Source organism: Lygodium microphyllum, chromosome 4, assembly GCF_053477565.2.
Source record: "Lygodium microphyllum isolate KBCC chromosome 4, Lygodium_microphyllum_v1.1.10, whole genome shotgun sequence".
NCBI classification, from domain to species: Eukaryota; Viridiplantae; Streptophyta; class Polypodiopsida; order Schizaeales; family Lygodiaceae; genus Lygodium; species Lygodium microphyllum.
The window spans coordinates 121,107,642-121,124,674 of NC_141138.1; the positions used below are offsets into that span (position 1 = coordinate 121,107,642).

At 37.7% G+C, this 17,033-nt stretch overlaps 1 protein-coding gene across 5 annotated transcripts in view; it reads right to left on the reverse strand.

Moving 5' to 3' along the window:
• LOC148037551 (F-box family protein with WD40/YVTN repeat doamin) overlaps positions 1 to 17,033 on the reverse strand; it is a 122,113-nt gene that overhangs the window by 23,320 nt on the left and 81,760 nt on the right. For 3 of the 5 annotated variants that reach the window (XM_087676489.1, XM_087676487.1, XR_015690657.1), the window contains one exon: positions 4,461 to 4,521. In XM_087676489.1, coding sequence (XP_087532615.1) covers positions 4,461 to 4,521 — 61 coding nt within the window. Of the gene's footprint in view, positions 1 to 1,976; positions 2,562 to 2,661; positions 2,717 to 4,460; positions 4,522 to 17,033 lie in introns of those variants that run through there. The other 2 variants (XM_087676486.1, XM_087676491.1) reach the window with 2 other exon arrangements.

Consider the following 17,033-nt stretch of genomic DNA (forward strand, 5'->3'; position numbering starts at 1 on the left):
ACATGTGCCATGCATCCAGGATTTTTTTCTGATACCTTTTAATTATTATGCCCAATGCAAATCGTGTATAGCTATGTGCTCAGAAAAAAGAAAGATCAGCATCGTGCATGGTGCATAAAGCATACTTTCCATGAATTTTACTAGCGCATTCTACGTCGAAAGGAGGCACCGAGCCATATGCTCATGCTACCATCCTCTTTATTTAAACAGTTTCCTATTTGTCAAGTGTAATGTATAAATCAAATCTTTTATTATCTTTCAATGTTTCAACCCCTTTTCATCCAACTCTTAGCATTTTGTATCATTGATCAGTTAGATAGGGTTTCTATACATTTCTCCCTTTTAAAAAATCCAATAAATATATACAAAACATAGAAACGGGGACAAACTGAGGCCAACCTCGTGCTTTGCCATCATTATATATCGCACAAACATAGATATAAATTTTTCTAATTTTTTTCAGTTCATTTTTTATTTTTTCCTAATTTTAAACCTATTTTTTTCATTTTTGGGTAATTTTTCTATTTTTCTTTAATAAATAATGACTGAAAATGAAAATTGATTGTTGGCTGTGGCCCTTAGGTTCATTGACAGAAAAAAACTCAGATTTAGTTTGTGTGACATATCATATTTCTCATTTATCTAGCAAAAAACCCAATTTTACCCTTAAAATACGTGTTTTTTATATATTTTAACACTAATTCTGACCATGTAGCCTTATATTTTTTTATTTTCAAGTTATAAACAGTTATAAATCATGGCAAATAATATTATAATAAACTTTCATCCCATATGAACAAGGTTTCATAAAGCAAATAGCATAAAAAGATCTTTTTTTTTATAAAAATAGCATTACCGCTTATTTTCACGTCTCGATTTCTTGGTCTTAATTACGGGACTAATTTCTAGCATGCATTTAATGCTCAGCATCTTCAAGAACAGCACTCTTCATGTCTTCATCCATCCGGACGCAATCTAGTCTCATCCGGACAAGCTTTCCTCCACCATTCTTCATTGTCTTCTTCCACACAAGAACAGCCCCTTAAGGGAGAGAGAGGAAGAAGAGTGAAAGACTAAAATCAGAATTCTCCATTCAGGCCACCATTTGAGGGGCGAAGAGCGGCGATATGCTCGGCCCATAGGGGGGAATCAAGGCCCAAGATCTGTTCCATGGGTTGTATGCAACCCCCCAATCATGAGAGAGAGAGCAAAATTTGGCGTGAAAATGATGGCACCTCCATCTCCTCCTTTATCTTCTCTCTCCATGTTTTTTCATCTTGTATGCTTAAAATTTTGAAGGGAGAGGGGGAGGTCCAAACTCAAAAGGCATGCCCAATTTTGGCCTCCCAAGTGTCCAACTTTTCATATCTTGACCATTTTGTGGCCATTTTTCAGTCCGGGCTCCAAATCGAGCTCTGAAAAATCCTCGGCGTCCGGCTTGACATCTTGCATTGTCTGGCAACTCTTGACAACCTGCACGGTAGTCTCAAAATTTATCAAAAGTCAACAAGTGTCACTCGGACGCCTTTTAAAAGTCGTATTTCACTTGGTACTTAAAATCGTCCTAGTTGGAGCCGCCGCCTTCGACGTTGAATATTTTTCCCTCGATATTCGTAATTTTTGGCTATTTTTAAGCACGTCTCGGCATCAAAACTCCGCTCTCACCTCTACAGCACACTATAGAGCATGAAGACATTCTTTTATGAAGCGATCAGATCTATCCTAACCTTGTACCAAAAACCACCTCCTGATTTATGTGTGATAGAGATCTTACACAATCTCGCGAATAAGTCTCTAGAAGCTTGCATTTGGAATGATGAGATCAAAAGAGCATTGATACCTTCTAATTTCTCTCAAGGCCACTGTACTTGGTTTCCACTTGTGTTTCTTATGGGGATGCTGAGGGCAACTTGAGGAATGTGGATTACGTTGAGAAGGGGATGCATCTAAGCTAGTAGATGCTCCAAGGGACTAAACACGATATGGGGCTCTGAGTGAAAGCTTATTTGTAACTACCTTAGACCTAGCCATGTTTCTTGCACAAGAGATGTGAGAACTCAATGAATAAGATAGAAAGTGAAACCCTCTTTTATATAACCCTAAACTATGAGACTCATTCACATAGATGCACACTCTCTCTTTCTCTCTTAAACTATGAATTGCATTCACACTAACTCACATTGTTCATTTTACTATCTTAGCTCCTTTCGAACCCATTTGTTGCTTTATTGAAGCCTTGTTTCTAGCCACTTTGCATGGTTTTCTTTGGCACTTGAGGCTTCATAATGCACTCTTTTAGTGACACGATGTGATTCCATCATGTCTGCAGTCGATTCATCAACACTTTCATTTGCTCTCTTTTGCGAGAGTTTAGCTTCATTCGCTACTATAATCCTATACCACCAAGATAGCAATTGGATCATTGGATTGCTACCATTCACCCCTCCACCATGATCAGTTTTTCTTTGGTATGCACCACGCGCTATCCAATGTGAATTTTCCATCCCTTGTGTGGACCAAATTCTGATACTTCTCTTTTCTGCAAAGTATGGTCCATGTGCCTCAAGGATATGCCACAAAGACATATATCACACATAAGTAAAACTATGCTCAATAGTTTATACAATTCATTCAATTTTAAATTATTAACTTAGTACGCACCATGTAATGTGTGATAGAGCTTTTTTCCCATGCTTCCACCATGTTTTCGTAGAAGCTATGCACAACATTGATAAATTCTTGCTTATCTTCATTGTTAAAACAACAACAATAAACAAGAAAAGAAAAAAATACTACTACTACCACTACTACAACAACAACAACAAACAAGATAAACAAGAAAACAAAAAAACTACTACTACTACTACTACTACAAAAATAAGAAAACCACTACTACTACTACAACCACGACTACGACTACGGCTACGGCTACGGCTACAACAAAGAAAGAAAACCACTACTACTACTACTACAACCACGATTATGACGACTACAACTACAACTACGACGATGACGATGACGACTAGCACTACCACTACCACTACAATAAACAAGAAAAGAAGAAAAAACAACAACAACAACAACAACTACTACTACTACTACAATAACAATAAACAAGAAAAGAAGAAAAAACTACTACTACTACTACTACTGCAACAACAACAACAACAAACAAGAAAACTAAACAACAATAAACAAGAAAACCAAAAAAACTACTACTACTACAAACAAGAAAACTACTATTACTACTAGTAGTACTACTACTACAATCATGACTACAACTACCACGACAACTCTCCCTCACTACCACTACCACTACAATAAACAAGAATAGAAGAAAAAATAACAACAACAACAACTACTACTACTACTACTACAATAACAAACAAGAAAAGAAAAAAAAACTACTACTATTACCACTACTACAACAACAATAAACAAAAAAACTAAACAACAATCATGACTACAACTACCACAACAACTCTCCCTCACTACCACTACCACTACCACTACCACTACCACTACAATAAACAAGAATAGAAGAAAAAATAACAACAACAACAACTACTACTACTACTACTACAATAACAAACAAGAAAAGAAAAAAAAACTACTACTATTACCACTACTACTACAACAATAAACAAAAAAACTAAACAACAATAAATAAGAAAATGAAAAAAAAAACTACTACTACAAACAAGAAAACCACTACTACTACTATTACTACTACTACTACGACTACGACTACGACTACGACTACGACAAACCACTACCACTACCACTACAATAAACAAGAAAAGAAGAAAAAACAACTACTACTGCTGCTACTACTACTACAATAACAACAAACAAAAAAAAAGAAGAAAAAACTACTACTACTACTACTACTATAACAACAACAACAAACAAGAAAACTAAACAAAAATAAACAAGAAAAGAAAAAAAACCACTACTACTACAACAACAACAAACAAGAAAACTACTATTTCTACTACTACAATCACGACTACGACGACTATGACTACGACCACGACTACCACAACAACAACAAACAAGAAGAGAAGAAATTAAACAACTACTACTACTATCACTACTACTACTACTATGACTACCACAACAACAACAAACAAGAAAATAAGAAATTAAACAACTACCACTACCACTACCACTACCACGACTACCACAACAACAAACAAGGAAAAAAGAAAAGAAGAAATAAAACAATAACAACAATAACAAGCTCTCCCTTCCTCTCTCTCTCCCTCCCTTCCTCCCTCCCTCTCCCTCTCTTTCTCTCTTTTCCTATTATGTTTAATGTTTTCTCCCTCTCTCTCTCTCGCTCCTTCTTTTCTTTTCTCTATTTCTCTCCCTCTCTCAATACACATGATTTTTAACAAAAACAAGTAAAAGAAAAATAGAAAAAACAAAAACAAAGCAAGAAGGAATAATGCACTCACCGCAAAGGCCCGAGGATGGATTCGGCGGCTCCTCTTCGACCTCCGTACACTTTCTCCTCTTCTTCACGAACGGCAGCGGCGACAGTGAGAAGCTTTCCTTCTCTCTCTTTCTCTCATTCTCTCTCTCTCCCTCTCAAATGCAAGATGGAGTTCGCTCTCTCTTTCGTTCGTTCACGCAAAATAATGTGCTCAGGTTTCAGCCCGCGTTTTTTCGTCTAAGCACCGTCGCTAATAGCGACACCGCTATTTTACATTGGAAAGCGCTGTCGCTATGCCTCCATATCCTTGTAGTGTCTCATGAGACTCTTGACATATTAGATTCAAAGCACATTGCCTCAATATTAACCACCTCTCTCAAGGGAAAACTCTCTTTGAAAGGCCATATAAAATAGATCCATCATGGCTATGGTTCTTTCAAAGTCATATTACAGAATGTCATAAGATGCCCTTTGTCTTGAATCTGAAAGTTAAACATCAACTTTTGAAACTTACTTATATGGATTTCCACATCCTGTTTTGCTAATCCATTAAAAATTGGTAGGGGAAAACCAAGCACCAGCAAATCCATTGTTCCTGCAGGTATCACAATTGATTGTGCCATCATAATGACTGGATTTGATCTAGGAGTTTGTATCAAGGGATTACACTTCTACTCGAAATAGATTGACTTTTTGGGGAGAGGGAAATACTAGAGCTTCCTTCTTTCTCTGAAGAACTAACTAGGATATTAATTGGGTCAATAAGACCTCACTCTTAGCGATACTAGACTACTGCATTTAGGAGAATACCTCCTGATGATCTCTGCTCTCCATCTAGCCCTTTCAACTCTTGTTGTTGAATCTCAGCTTGATAGTTTCTATCAAGATATATTGGACCTATCTCCACCTTTTTTGGCATACACTAACTAACCGAATCCCTATTAGCCGAGGCTCAAAAACTACCACTTATTAGCAACTCCAAGAAAACACACCACCTCTATCGGGACCGAAAATGGGCCCAACACTAGCTCCAATGCTCTAGCCAAGCTCCTATACACACCAAACAACCCCCATGGCCTCGTGGCCAAGATCATTTGGATACTCATTCAAATCTTATCTCTTTTCAATCATTTTCCTCCTACCATTTAGGTTTTACTTCCGTTCATAGGTGTAAAAGGATTTTGTCATCATTTTTTACATGAATAAGTGATAAATACACACATTTCACACACAAATAGAGATAGGCTAAAGAAAATCATCACGCCCTACTCTCATTATATATCCACACTCTATCTCTCTTAATTTTTTATAATTTTTTGTGTATTTTTTTTCTATTTTTTAAGACCATTTTCATAATTTTTTTCATTTATTTGAATGTAAATTACTAATTTTTCTTGATTTTTTATTTATATGACTAGTATCCATTTGTATTCCATGCAAGCAACATTGAACCCTCAAAATCCAACAAAAATCCGATTTTCACATTAAATCCCACATATCGAGTTTTGCAGTTTGAATCTTTATTATATAAATGACTGAAAGTGACTAAGTTTTTTATCATTTCAAACATCACCAAACATAACTCAAGCATTTTCAATCATATTCTACAATAGACACAAGAGATACAACATAATATGCAATAAATCAGCACTTACGCTAAATCTTGCACACGCGATGCATAATCGTATTTCAAAAATTGGAGCCACTATAATGCCATCACATAGCATCACCTTTGTGCTTCCTTGTTTCATTTCTTGCATCACATCACGAACTGGCATCCATTCCCCCTCATCCTCTCAACCCACATGAATAGCAATTAAGGAGAGAGAAAGAGAGAGAGAGAGAAAGAAAGAAAGAGAAGAGAAAAATACCAAAATCTAAACTTTCCATAGAATGCATTGTTTCTCTTGCTATTTGCGGCAATATGGAGCGAAGAAATTAGGGATCTTAGAGCCAAGAGAAGGAGGCATGATTCCGGACAGGTAGACAATGTCATTATTTATTAAAAATGGCACTCCCCCTTCCCATTCATGATGTTTCTTGGAGATTAGGTTTCTTTTAGGCCTCATTAAACTATGACTTATCAAATAACCAATTCAACCCCATCGTGTTCGCACTAATTGGAAGTGGTTTCAAACCAAACGGAGGGGCAACAATCTCGAATTTGCAATCCAACTAGAGGAGTGGTTTCCTAGTATCGAAAACTATTACCTTGGCCTACATCACTTGTTTTTTGACTTCTAGACTAGGTAGCTGCTTTATAACTCAAAACCTTGCAGCCATTAAATGGGGGATCAAATGGACTCTGATCCGACAAATGGACACTTGTGTTGGATTTTTTATGTCGAAATGCACCAAAAAAAACTCCAACTACTTGATCCATGATCGACACAATTTTTGCCAAATTGTCACTTTTACGGCTCTCATGCCACTTTTACACTTTGAATTTCACCTTAAAATCATCTCGCATTGGTGATCTCAAGATAAAGCAACTCAGCTTGTCAAACTCAAGAACTAATCTACACACACATAAACCACAATTTAGAGCATCAAGCTACTATAAATAAAATACACAACATAGCACAACATAGCCTAAGACAAGTGGACTGGGAACTTTTACTAGGCAAGTGCTCCTCTAGCTTGTCTCATTTATATTTATTTTCTTTTGGCTCAATCTCTATTATTCATTATATTATAGGTAGGAGGGAGCTGAGCATTGTGTGATCCAAGGAGAATAGGGCATTGGAGAGTCTCGGTATCCAAGAACCTACCAAGCTCTCCCGAGACGACACGATTTTCCTTTTTGTTCTTTCTCACTTTAATTTTTGCTCCAACTATCCTCATATTCTTCTCGGCAAAATGCCACCCCTAGGAAGACAAAGCATTGGCCTCCAGTCTCTAGCTCATCCCTAGGAACTACCAAGCCTTTGCAAGGCAATGAACATTAGTCCTTTGAAATTTTTCTTTCTTTTGGTTTTCTTATTTCAAGGGTTAGAATTCCTTTTTACACACCTCCATATTATATATATTTCAAATATATTTATCATTTTTCTCTTTTACTTATAAAGCTTTCCTAACTTCCTCACAACTAATAGGTATTCCTAGAACCAACTTCCTAATAGGCTAAAGGGATAAGGTTACTAGGACTGCCCTCCGAAACAACTCTTTACATGCTTGATAATGTCTTCACAAGAGGTCAGCAACAACTACTCAAACCTCCCCAAACATACCTTACCTAATCTTGGGACTTCATACCTTGACTACCAGTCCCCAACTAAAGAAAGAAAAATTTTCCAAAATACACATAATACATTCTGCTTAAGGGAAAATAACTTGGAAAGGAAATATATTACTTGGACTAGCCGCAAAAAGTGTCCATGTACCAATTGGCTCCCTCTAGGTGGGCTCCTTCAAACCTGTCTAATGCAATACTAGAACAAAGAACCATTAAACACACCCACACCAAATAGACACATGGCCCTCTTGCCCTAATGAAATATGGCATTTCACCATACAAAAAAATGGCCCTCTTAGCCTAATGAAATAGAATATTATATCCAAAGCAATAGGCCATCTTGGCCTAACAGAATTAACCATAAAGCATACCATTCAACAACCTACACTAAAGCACAAAACTAGACCAAGGGGATGGGCTACTCAATCCCTACACTAAATGCATAACATTATTAGCTAAGCCCAGTGCATAAATGGCAAGGGGAGTTTGATGAATATAATGTTGAATAATCCAATGTGTGCGTAAAAGAATAGGAAGATGGTTAATGGTTACCTAGCTCATAACCCATATTAACTATCGGCAACCAAAACGGGACATGTCAGCACAAGCAATCCCCATAGTAGCTCTAGGGAGCTGATATCACTATGCAATTATAAAAGCCCCTCAAGGCCATAGTTAAAAAGACATCTTCAATAAAGGCATAATTAGCCAAGGAGTTTGCAAAGTGATTCCATTGATGGAAAATCAATTGGCAATTTATTGCCTCAAAGATCTCAAGGATGTCGAAGGCTACATGATGGTACATCCTTAGAATGGAATCTCTCACACTATAGGTCCCATTCAATTGGTTGATCACTTAGTGTGAGTCGTCTTTCACCAATAACCAACGAATACCACCACATCTGTCTAAATTTAGCCCCATAAGCAAAGCCTTGTATTCTACCATGTTATTAAAAATGGTGCCTAAATACACTCCCATTTTCAAAAATACTCAATGATGGGGGTCTTGTATGACAACCCATATACTCATATGCTTAGCAAGTCCTCAAGAAGCTCCATCAAAATATAATGTATAAACCAAGACTTCATTGATGTAACCTACCATAACAATCAACCTACTCATACTTATGATAATCAAAGTCTACCGAGAGAGGGAATATAAGACAGGTACGATCCCTCCTTCCTCATTGAACTCAACCTACTCACACTTATGATAATCAAAGTCTAACCGAGAGAGGGAATATAAGACAAGTACAATCCCTCCTTCCTCACTAAACTCAATGGGGATGCTAGTAAGAACCCGCTGATAATGATGGCAATAGACTTGAATGTCTCTATGTGAAAGATCCACCTTGTCACTTAGTAATGTGATAACCCTTACTCCACTAGATCACTTTACCTTGGTGGTAATGCTACTCTAAATATGGATGCTGAAGATAAGGAATAACTTTTCCCATCCAATAGTCTTGGTACCCTCCTCTACAAGTTTAAGTTGAATCCTGAAGGACCTGCAAACAAGTCTCACGTCAATCCCTATACATAATAGGGCTTCGGTTTATTGAAGTTTACTTTAATTTTGAACTCTATCCCTTGAAAATCTACTAAAAAAGTTGTAAAGCCATTATTTCCTATCCAAATAATCTTATAAGGGCCATCCCACTGGGTTCTAACTTGCCAAGGAATAGCTCACGCCACAGGTATCATCATATAGGACCAATTGATCCTTGGTAAATTTATATCTCTTAGCACAAAGATCGTGAAGTATTTTCATTCGCTTCTTCCTTACTTCTTGATGTAACAAGACTTACAATCTAATCTCATCAAGATATGCAAGGAAAGTGAAGCTTTCTTGCAATGTTTCCTCTTCACCCCAAGAATGGTTTGAAGTGAACCTTATTGTAGGCAGCTCAATCTCTAGACGTAAAGCATACTCTTCGCCATATACTAATTTGAAAGGGGTGTGGCATGTAGCTCTTTTAAATGTCATATTATAAGCCCAAATATCTACCTTCAGATACCATCTTAGATAAAATCTCCACAAGTTACTTATTGGTACTTTCTACTTGCACCTTTGCTTGGGGGTTGTAAGGCAAGGTCTTATTATGTTTAATATTTAGTGCTTCTATCAAATCCTCAATCACTTTATTCAAAAAATGTGTCCCACAGTCAAACACAAGCTCTTTAGGTGGACCAAAACGGCAAACAATTAGCTCCAAAATAAAACTAGCGATCTCCTTGGCATTATCCTTCATCATAGAGTAAGCTTCCAACCACTTTGTAAAATAGTCTACCGGCACAATGATATAACACTTTTGTGTAGCAGATGAAGGATGCATAGGTTCAATAAAATCAATGTCCCACTTCTCAAAGGGTAGGATAACCAGAATGGGATTTAGCAATCTCTTAAGATTTTCCCTTACATCGTGTCTTTGACAAACAATGCTTAACATATGCAAAAGCACCATGAAAAACCATTGGACCCACCAAGAACCAACACATAAAGCTTTTTAGGTGGTAAGCCATTTAGCAAAATGATCACCACATATTGAAGCATGGCATTCCTCTAAAATGAATGGTACCTCATCAAGCACCACATAACAATGATGCACATCATCCACTCTGCTTTTGTACAAGACACCAGCTATAATGGAAAAGCAAAGTGCTTATTGCTTAACCTTCCTCTTCTCAGATTTAGAAAGAGTCGCCATTAGGTTACCTATGGATAGATAATGTGTAATAGATGCATATCATGATGGGATGATTGGGGCTATATCAATCTTGCATAGATCCTTGCATTCACTAATATCATCCCACTCTTCCTTAGGCTCACCAAAAACTACTAAACATTTAAAAATACCCTGCAATTTTGGTGGCTTACTTCAAATCTCATAGTCAAACTCCTAAAAAGAGATTAACCACTTAGCTAGGCGATCAGTGGATTAAAGCTTGTTCAACAATAATCGTAGACCCTTACACTTGGTGAAAAACACCACCTTCTCATAATAAAAAATTGTAATGTCTAAACTTCTTGGTGGCAAACACCATAGCCAAACATACTTTTTTAAAATAACTATAACAGAGCTTCAAAACGCCTAATTTTTGGCTTGCAAAAGTGAACGGATGATAAAGCTATGCCTTCCAAATATGGGATAAGAAACGACTGATACTATACCTCATTGCAGCTGTAAAGATATAAAAAACCTCACCTCTCTTTAGAGCTTTTAATATTGGCATTTTGGATAATTCCATCTTCACATCTTCAAATGCCACTACACATGGTTCAGTCCATTTGAAAACATGGCTGTGTGCCAAGAGATTCGTCAAAGGTAATGAACGCTCAACCAATGCATTAATGAACCAACGATAATAGCCCATAAAGGAAACAAAGCTATGAACCTCCCTAGGGCTGGTGGGTGGGCTCATGGCCACAATTATTGCTACTTTCGCAGGATCAGTGTGCCGGCCACATTCACAACATGACTAAGCAATAAGCTGTAAGGAACCCCAAATACACACTTCCAAGGATTTAACGCTATGTAATACTCACAACAACGCTCAAAGCAATTACATAGAACGATGAGTTATCTATCACAGGTTGTGGTAGCCGCCCCTAAATTATTTATAAAACCTTAAGTTCTTCAAAGGAGATGTCAACAAATACATCTTATCAGTCGTTATTTGCCAAGACCCATGAGCATTGCATAGACCAAAAGCCATGACATGGTACAAAATGTCATTTTCAAATTATCCTCCTTAGCTATGGCCATCTAATTGTAATATGGAAAAAAATCCATGGAGTGCATTTCTCACCTTGCCAACAACTGTTCTAAAATCTAATCAATAAAGGGCAAAGGGTAGTAGTCCTTTATTGTCTACTTGTTTAGCTCTATAAAAACTGTGCATAGGTGGATTTGATTGTTCTTCTTCTTCCTTATCACAATCAGTAAGCACCATTCAATGCATTCAACAGGAAAGATCTCACTTGCCTTTCTTAGATGCATCAATTCCTTAAAAAGAGGCTCTCTCAGCTCAAAAGGCATTCATCTAACCTTCTGCCTTATTGGCTTACTGCCTTCTTTCAATGGGATTGTATACATGGCAATAGAAGGGGAAATCCCTTTAACTCATCATAGCTCTATACAAATATATCCCTAAACTCTTGTAGAAGCAATACATAGTTTGCACACTCATCGTTAGATTACTAGTACCGAGATTGACTAAATGGGGATCATTAGGAGTCCCAAAATCCCTCTCTATTACATCGATGTCACATTATCCAAAATCATTCTCCTCAAACCATGCCCAAACATCAACCAACCAACTAGGATGTCTACCAAACAATCAGAGTGTAATATCCACGGTCCTCCTAATAGCATTTGATAGCTTGGTCTCTTAGTAAATCAGATAACACGAAAATCAAAACACACTCAATATGTGCTACTGTTATATATACTTGAGAGACTATTCCTTTCGACTGTCTTAAACTATCATCATCCATTTTTAGGATAGTTGTAATATCCTTTTGAATGGGTAAACCAAGCCTCTCCAGTACATCCATTCACATGTTCCCACCATTCAACAGTGCCCACTCGATTGACACTAGTAGGTTCTACAACATAACCCATTCTTAGGATTCTCTTGAACTCCTTGCAAATGTTAGGTGACAATTGTATTAATTGTAGCAAGTTCACATCTCTCTTGACTTCACATAGAGCATTTGCTCACGGAAGTTTACAACAGCCTTTTTTTCTTACCACACCATCCTCTCCTTCAACTTTCTGACAACATTAACAACCTCCTTAGTGTTTGAGTTATGCTTTCTCTTAACCATGGGCTCCCCCAAAACACCTTCAGATTTAAGAGGACCCGCCTGAATACTTGCATTTGTAACCTTCTTGTCAACCATGATAGACTTAGGTTGGATTTACTTGTACTTGGATCATCATTCTAAGCCTCTTTCATTTTCTGGCCCCTAGTGACCACTCTTACATTGTTGGAGGCTATGTTCCCAAATTGGAAGCAGCTCTACTCGACTAACCCCACTAGACACTTTCTCTAGGGTAGCTTTTTTTCTCTACAATGTTTTCTTAGGGCCCTCCCCTCAACGATTTGCATCATTTGAACAATGATTCATTGGCCCAAGTTGCTGACTACCTTGCTGGAGTGAACTAACTCTACTCCAACATGTGTTGGCCATATGTCTTGACTTCCCATATATATCACACTTCACATAAGGGAAATTCCATGGGAGGTGCTAACCACCATACCACTTACAACAAAATCTTAATGGACCATCCTCTTCAGGACATCAACTTTCTACTAAATTTTTTTGCTTCTTCAAGAAGTTTTCATCTATAGCTATTTGTCTATATTGTTTAGTTATCATATCAGTATAATGCTTCATCATGTCCTGGACTATCCCAAGAATATTTGATACACTAGACTCGTAACCATAATCATCCACTTGGCATCCCAATGGCTTAACCACCTCCTTAGGTATTGCGGGTTGATTAGTTGGGATTACATTGAGGTCCATCATTTGGCTCCCACTATTTAATGGGTCCATTTGGCTAGCCATTGGTATGGCAGCATTAAGAGGAGCTGGCAGCATGGGCATATTTTGTGTAATGCCTTCTCTTGACTTAGGATTTGTTATCAATAGAATTATCACACCTTGACTTCCACTAACTATAAGTATAGGACCTAGCCTTGAATAGAGGTTTTCCCTAGATGTGTAGGCTGCTTGTAATTGTGGCTCTTATCTCCTCTGCTCATGTAATGGTAATATCTATATGAGCGAGAGAAACACTACTCAACTGCACTTGCATATTGAAATCCAATCCATGTAAAAAAATATTGTAGTTGGGTAACATGTGGAATGGGAATAGAGGCTTGTAATTTGTGAAATACCTTCTTTAATTTCTTGGCATAAGCTTGAGCATTCTCATCAGGCTATTGACGTGTTACATGCAAAACATGTAGCCAATATTGACCACCTCTCTATTCGAAAGGCTGCATAAAATAGATCTATCATAGTTAATATGGTTTTGGCTTCCAAGCCATGATATTATACCGTAGCTCTTCCTTTCAAAGTCATATTTAAAAACATCATAATATGCCCTTGTCCTAAATCCAACAATTAAACATTAATTTTTGAAACTTGCTTAATATAGATTTCTGCATCCTCTTCTGCTAACCCATTAAAAATTGATAAGGTAAAACCAAACGTCAACAAATTCGTCGTTCCTCTAGATATAGCAATTAGTTGTACCATCGTAATGATCGGGTTTACTCTAGGAGTTTGTATTGGGGGTTACACTTCCACTCGAAGTAGACCGACTTTTCAAAGAAAGAGAAACACTAGAGTTTCCTCCTTTCCTTGACGGACTAATTGTAATATTAATTGGATCAATAAGACCTCTCACTCTTATAGATATTGAACTATTGTGCTTAGGAGAATACCTCCTAATGATCTCTACTCTCCGTCTAGCCCTTTCAGCTCTTTCTTGTCATTGAATCTTGGCTTGACAGTTTCTATCAAGATCTATTGGATCTATCCCCACCCTTTTTGGATCATACACTAACTAGCTGGATGCCTCTATTAGCTAAGGTTTAAAAATCGCCACTTATTATACTAGCTCCTAGTAAATGCACCACTGTCGGGCCCGTCGACACTCGCTCTAAGACTCTACCCAAGACTCCTACACACACCAAACAACGCCCACAACCTCACAACTAGGAGCGTCTGGATGCTACAAAATGATTTATCTAACTAACATGTTTGTAGACATAAGTTTCAAACTGTAGTCCAATGTATTGCCCATTACAACTCCAAGCAAAGGGAGTATTCCATATGTATATGTGACTAACACCTCGCTTATACACACAAATAAAGCACCCCCTAGGCTAATTGTTGTAGATAACTTGTGCTACTATTCCTCTTCAAACTTAAACAAACTGAAGCCTAAACGCCATAGTATGTAATGAAATCAAAACTCATTCACATCTATTCTCTTTTCAGTTATTTTTTCCCTACCATTTGGGTTTTGCTTCCATGCATAGATGTAAAAGAGTTTTATCATCATTTTTTGCATGAATAAGTCATAAATACATACTTTTCACACACAAATGGAGATAGATAGAGGCAAATTCTCATGACCTACCCTCATTTTACATCCACACACTCTTAATTTTTGATAATTTTTTGTGTATTAAAACTTTTTTTATTTTTCTTTAAAAAGACTTTTTTTCTATTTATTTGAGCATAAATTATTGATTTTTCTTGATTTTTTGATTTATGTTACTAGTTTGGACTATCGTCCATTAATATATCCATTGTATTCCATGTGAACAACATTGAATCCTCGAAATCTAACAAAAACCCCATTTCCACATTAAATCTCGCATTACGGGTTTTGCAGTTTGAATCTTTTTTATATAAACGATTGAAAGTGATTGAGTTTTTTATGATTTCAGAACAAACATAACTCAAACCTTTTTAACCATATTCCATGACAAACACAAGATATACGACATAATATGCAATAAATCGACACTTATACTAAATCTCACACACATGATGCATCATATTTCAAAAAATGGAGCCGCTCACACCACCACACAACTGCTGATCTTTGTGCTTCCTTGTTCGATTCCTCGCATCTCGTCACAAACCGGAACCCATTTCCCCTCATCCTCTCAACCCGCATGAACAACGATTATGGTGAGAGAGAAAGAGGAGAGAGAAATACCAAAATTTGAATTTTCCATAGAATGCATCATTTCTCTTATTGTTTGTGTGGCAATATGGAGCGAAGAAATTAGGGATCTTAGAGCCAAGAGGAGAAGGCATGATTCGAAGAGACACAAAATGCTATTTTTTAATTAAAAATGGGGCATCAAAAAATGGGACTCCTCCCATTCATAATGTTTCTTGAAGATTAGACTTCTTTTAAGCCTCATTAAACCATAACTTGCCAAATAACCGATTCGACCCCATCACATTCACACTGCCCAAAAGTGGTTTCGGGCCAAACGAAGGGGCAAATGACCTCGAATTCACAATCCAATTAGACAAGTGGCCTCCTAGCATCAAAATTTGTTACCTTGAGCTCCCTCACTTGCCTTTTGGCTTCCAAATTAGGTATCTACTTTATAAATCCTCTGTTGATGTGTCAAGGGGTAAGTCTCCTATGCCTCACAATGATGGACCTAATCTAGGTATAATATGGGTGCCTTGGTCATCCACCAAATGGTCGAGGTCTCCATGATTAACAAAGTGCAATGGCCCTCTATCTGGTGTGACTCCACAGTGTGGGATGGATGAAATCTGACAAGATGACTTATGCTTGTTGAACCAATAGTGCATGTGGCATCTAATTACTCTCTACTCGAATCCCTTTGGGTGAGTTGGTCTCCTATCTCATAGTAGTGTTGTGTGGCCTTTGGAGCTATAGTAGAAAAAGCCCTGGAAATCTCTAGTCCTTGTACTCCATGACATGACAAAGAGGTCCAAATCCCCCATAGAAGAGGAAATTATACCTACATGGTATGTCATAGTACACGGCACATCTTTGCATATGTAGTGCTCCTCTATCTCAAGCTTTATATCACAAAGATGGCATATCCTATCCTCTACTGAGGTATTTTTCCATTTTTTTGTATCTATCCTCAACTAGTGGGAGGAGATACATATCTATCCAATAGCAACTTGCTTTCCATGGGAGAGGTGTGTGTCCATATACTATAATTCGACAATAAATCCATCCTCAAAGAGATTTAGGAAGTGGCTTCGAGAAAACTCCATCTTTGGTCCTGGAGGGAGAGGCTACTAGATCCAAGTCCCCCCATGTCTCTCAACTTGCAAGACATGGGCCCTAATGATTGAATTCAACTCAGATCGGTCGAGGGGAATAAAGGGAGGTGAGCCGTGAAGTGGAAGCACGAGCGTGAGCAAGAGCTATTGTGGAAGGAGCAAGAGCAAGAGAGAGACACACACACAATGTGGGAACTCCAACAGTCACAATGTGTGACCCGCCTTTCCTTTATTAAAATGTCACTGAAAGAATAAATAATAAAGTGATAGTGATGGGCACCCACCACCTGCAGTGTGTGTAGGCGTGGGTACTGTTAGTGTAGTAATACGCAAGCGACTAGGCAGAGGCACCTTTAGCCCCAACAACCTCCCACTTAAAGAAGAATCTACCTCAATGAAGAGTGAAAAGAAAAAAATGAAAGATAGTACAACATATACATAGATACAACAGGATGAGCCTAAAGATGTCATCTCATCCGACGCCCATCAACCTCCTAAGGAAGGCAAAGCACTCTGTAGAGAGACTTTTCATGAGCAAGTCTACA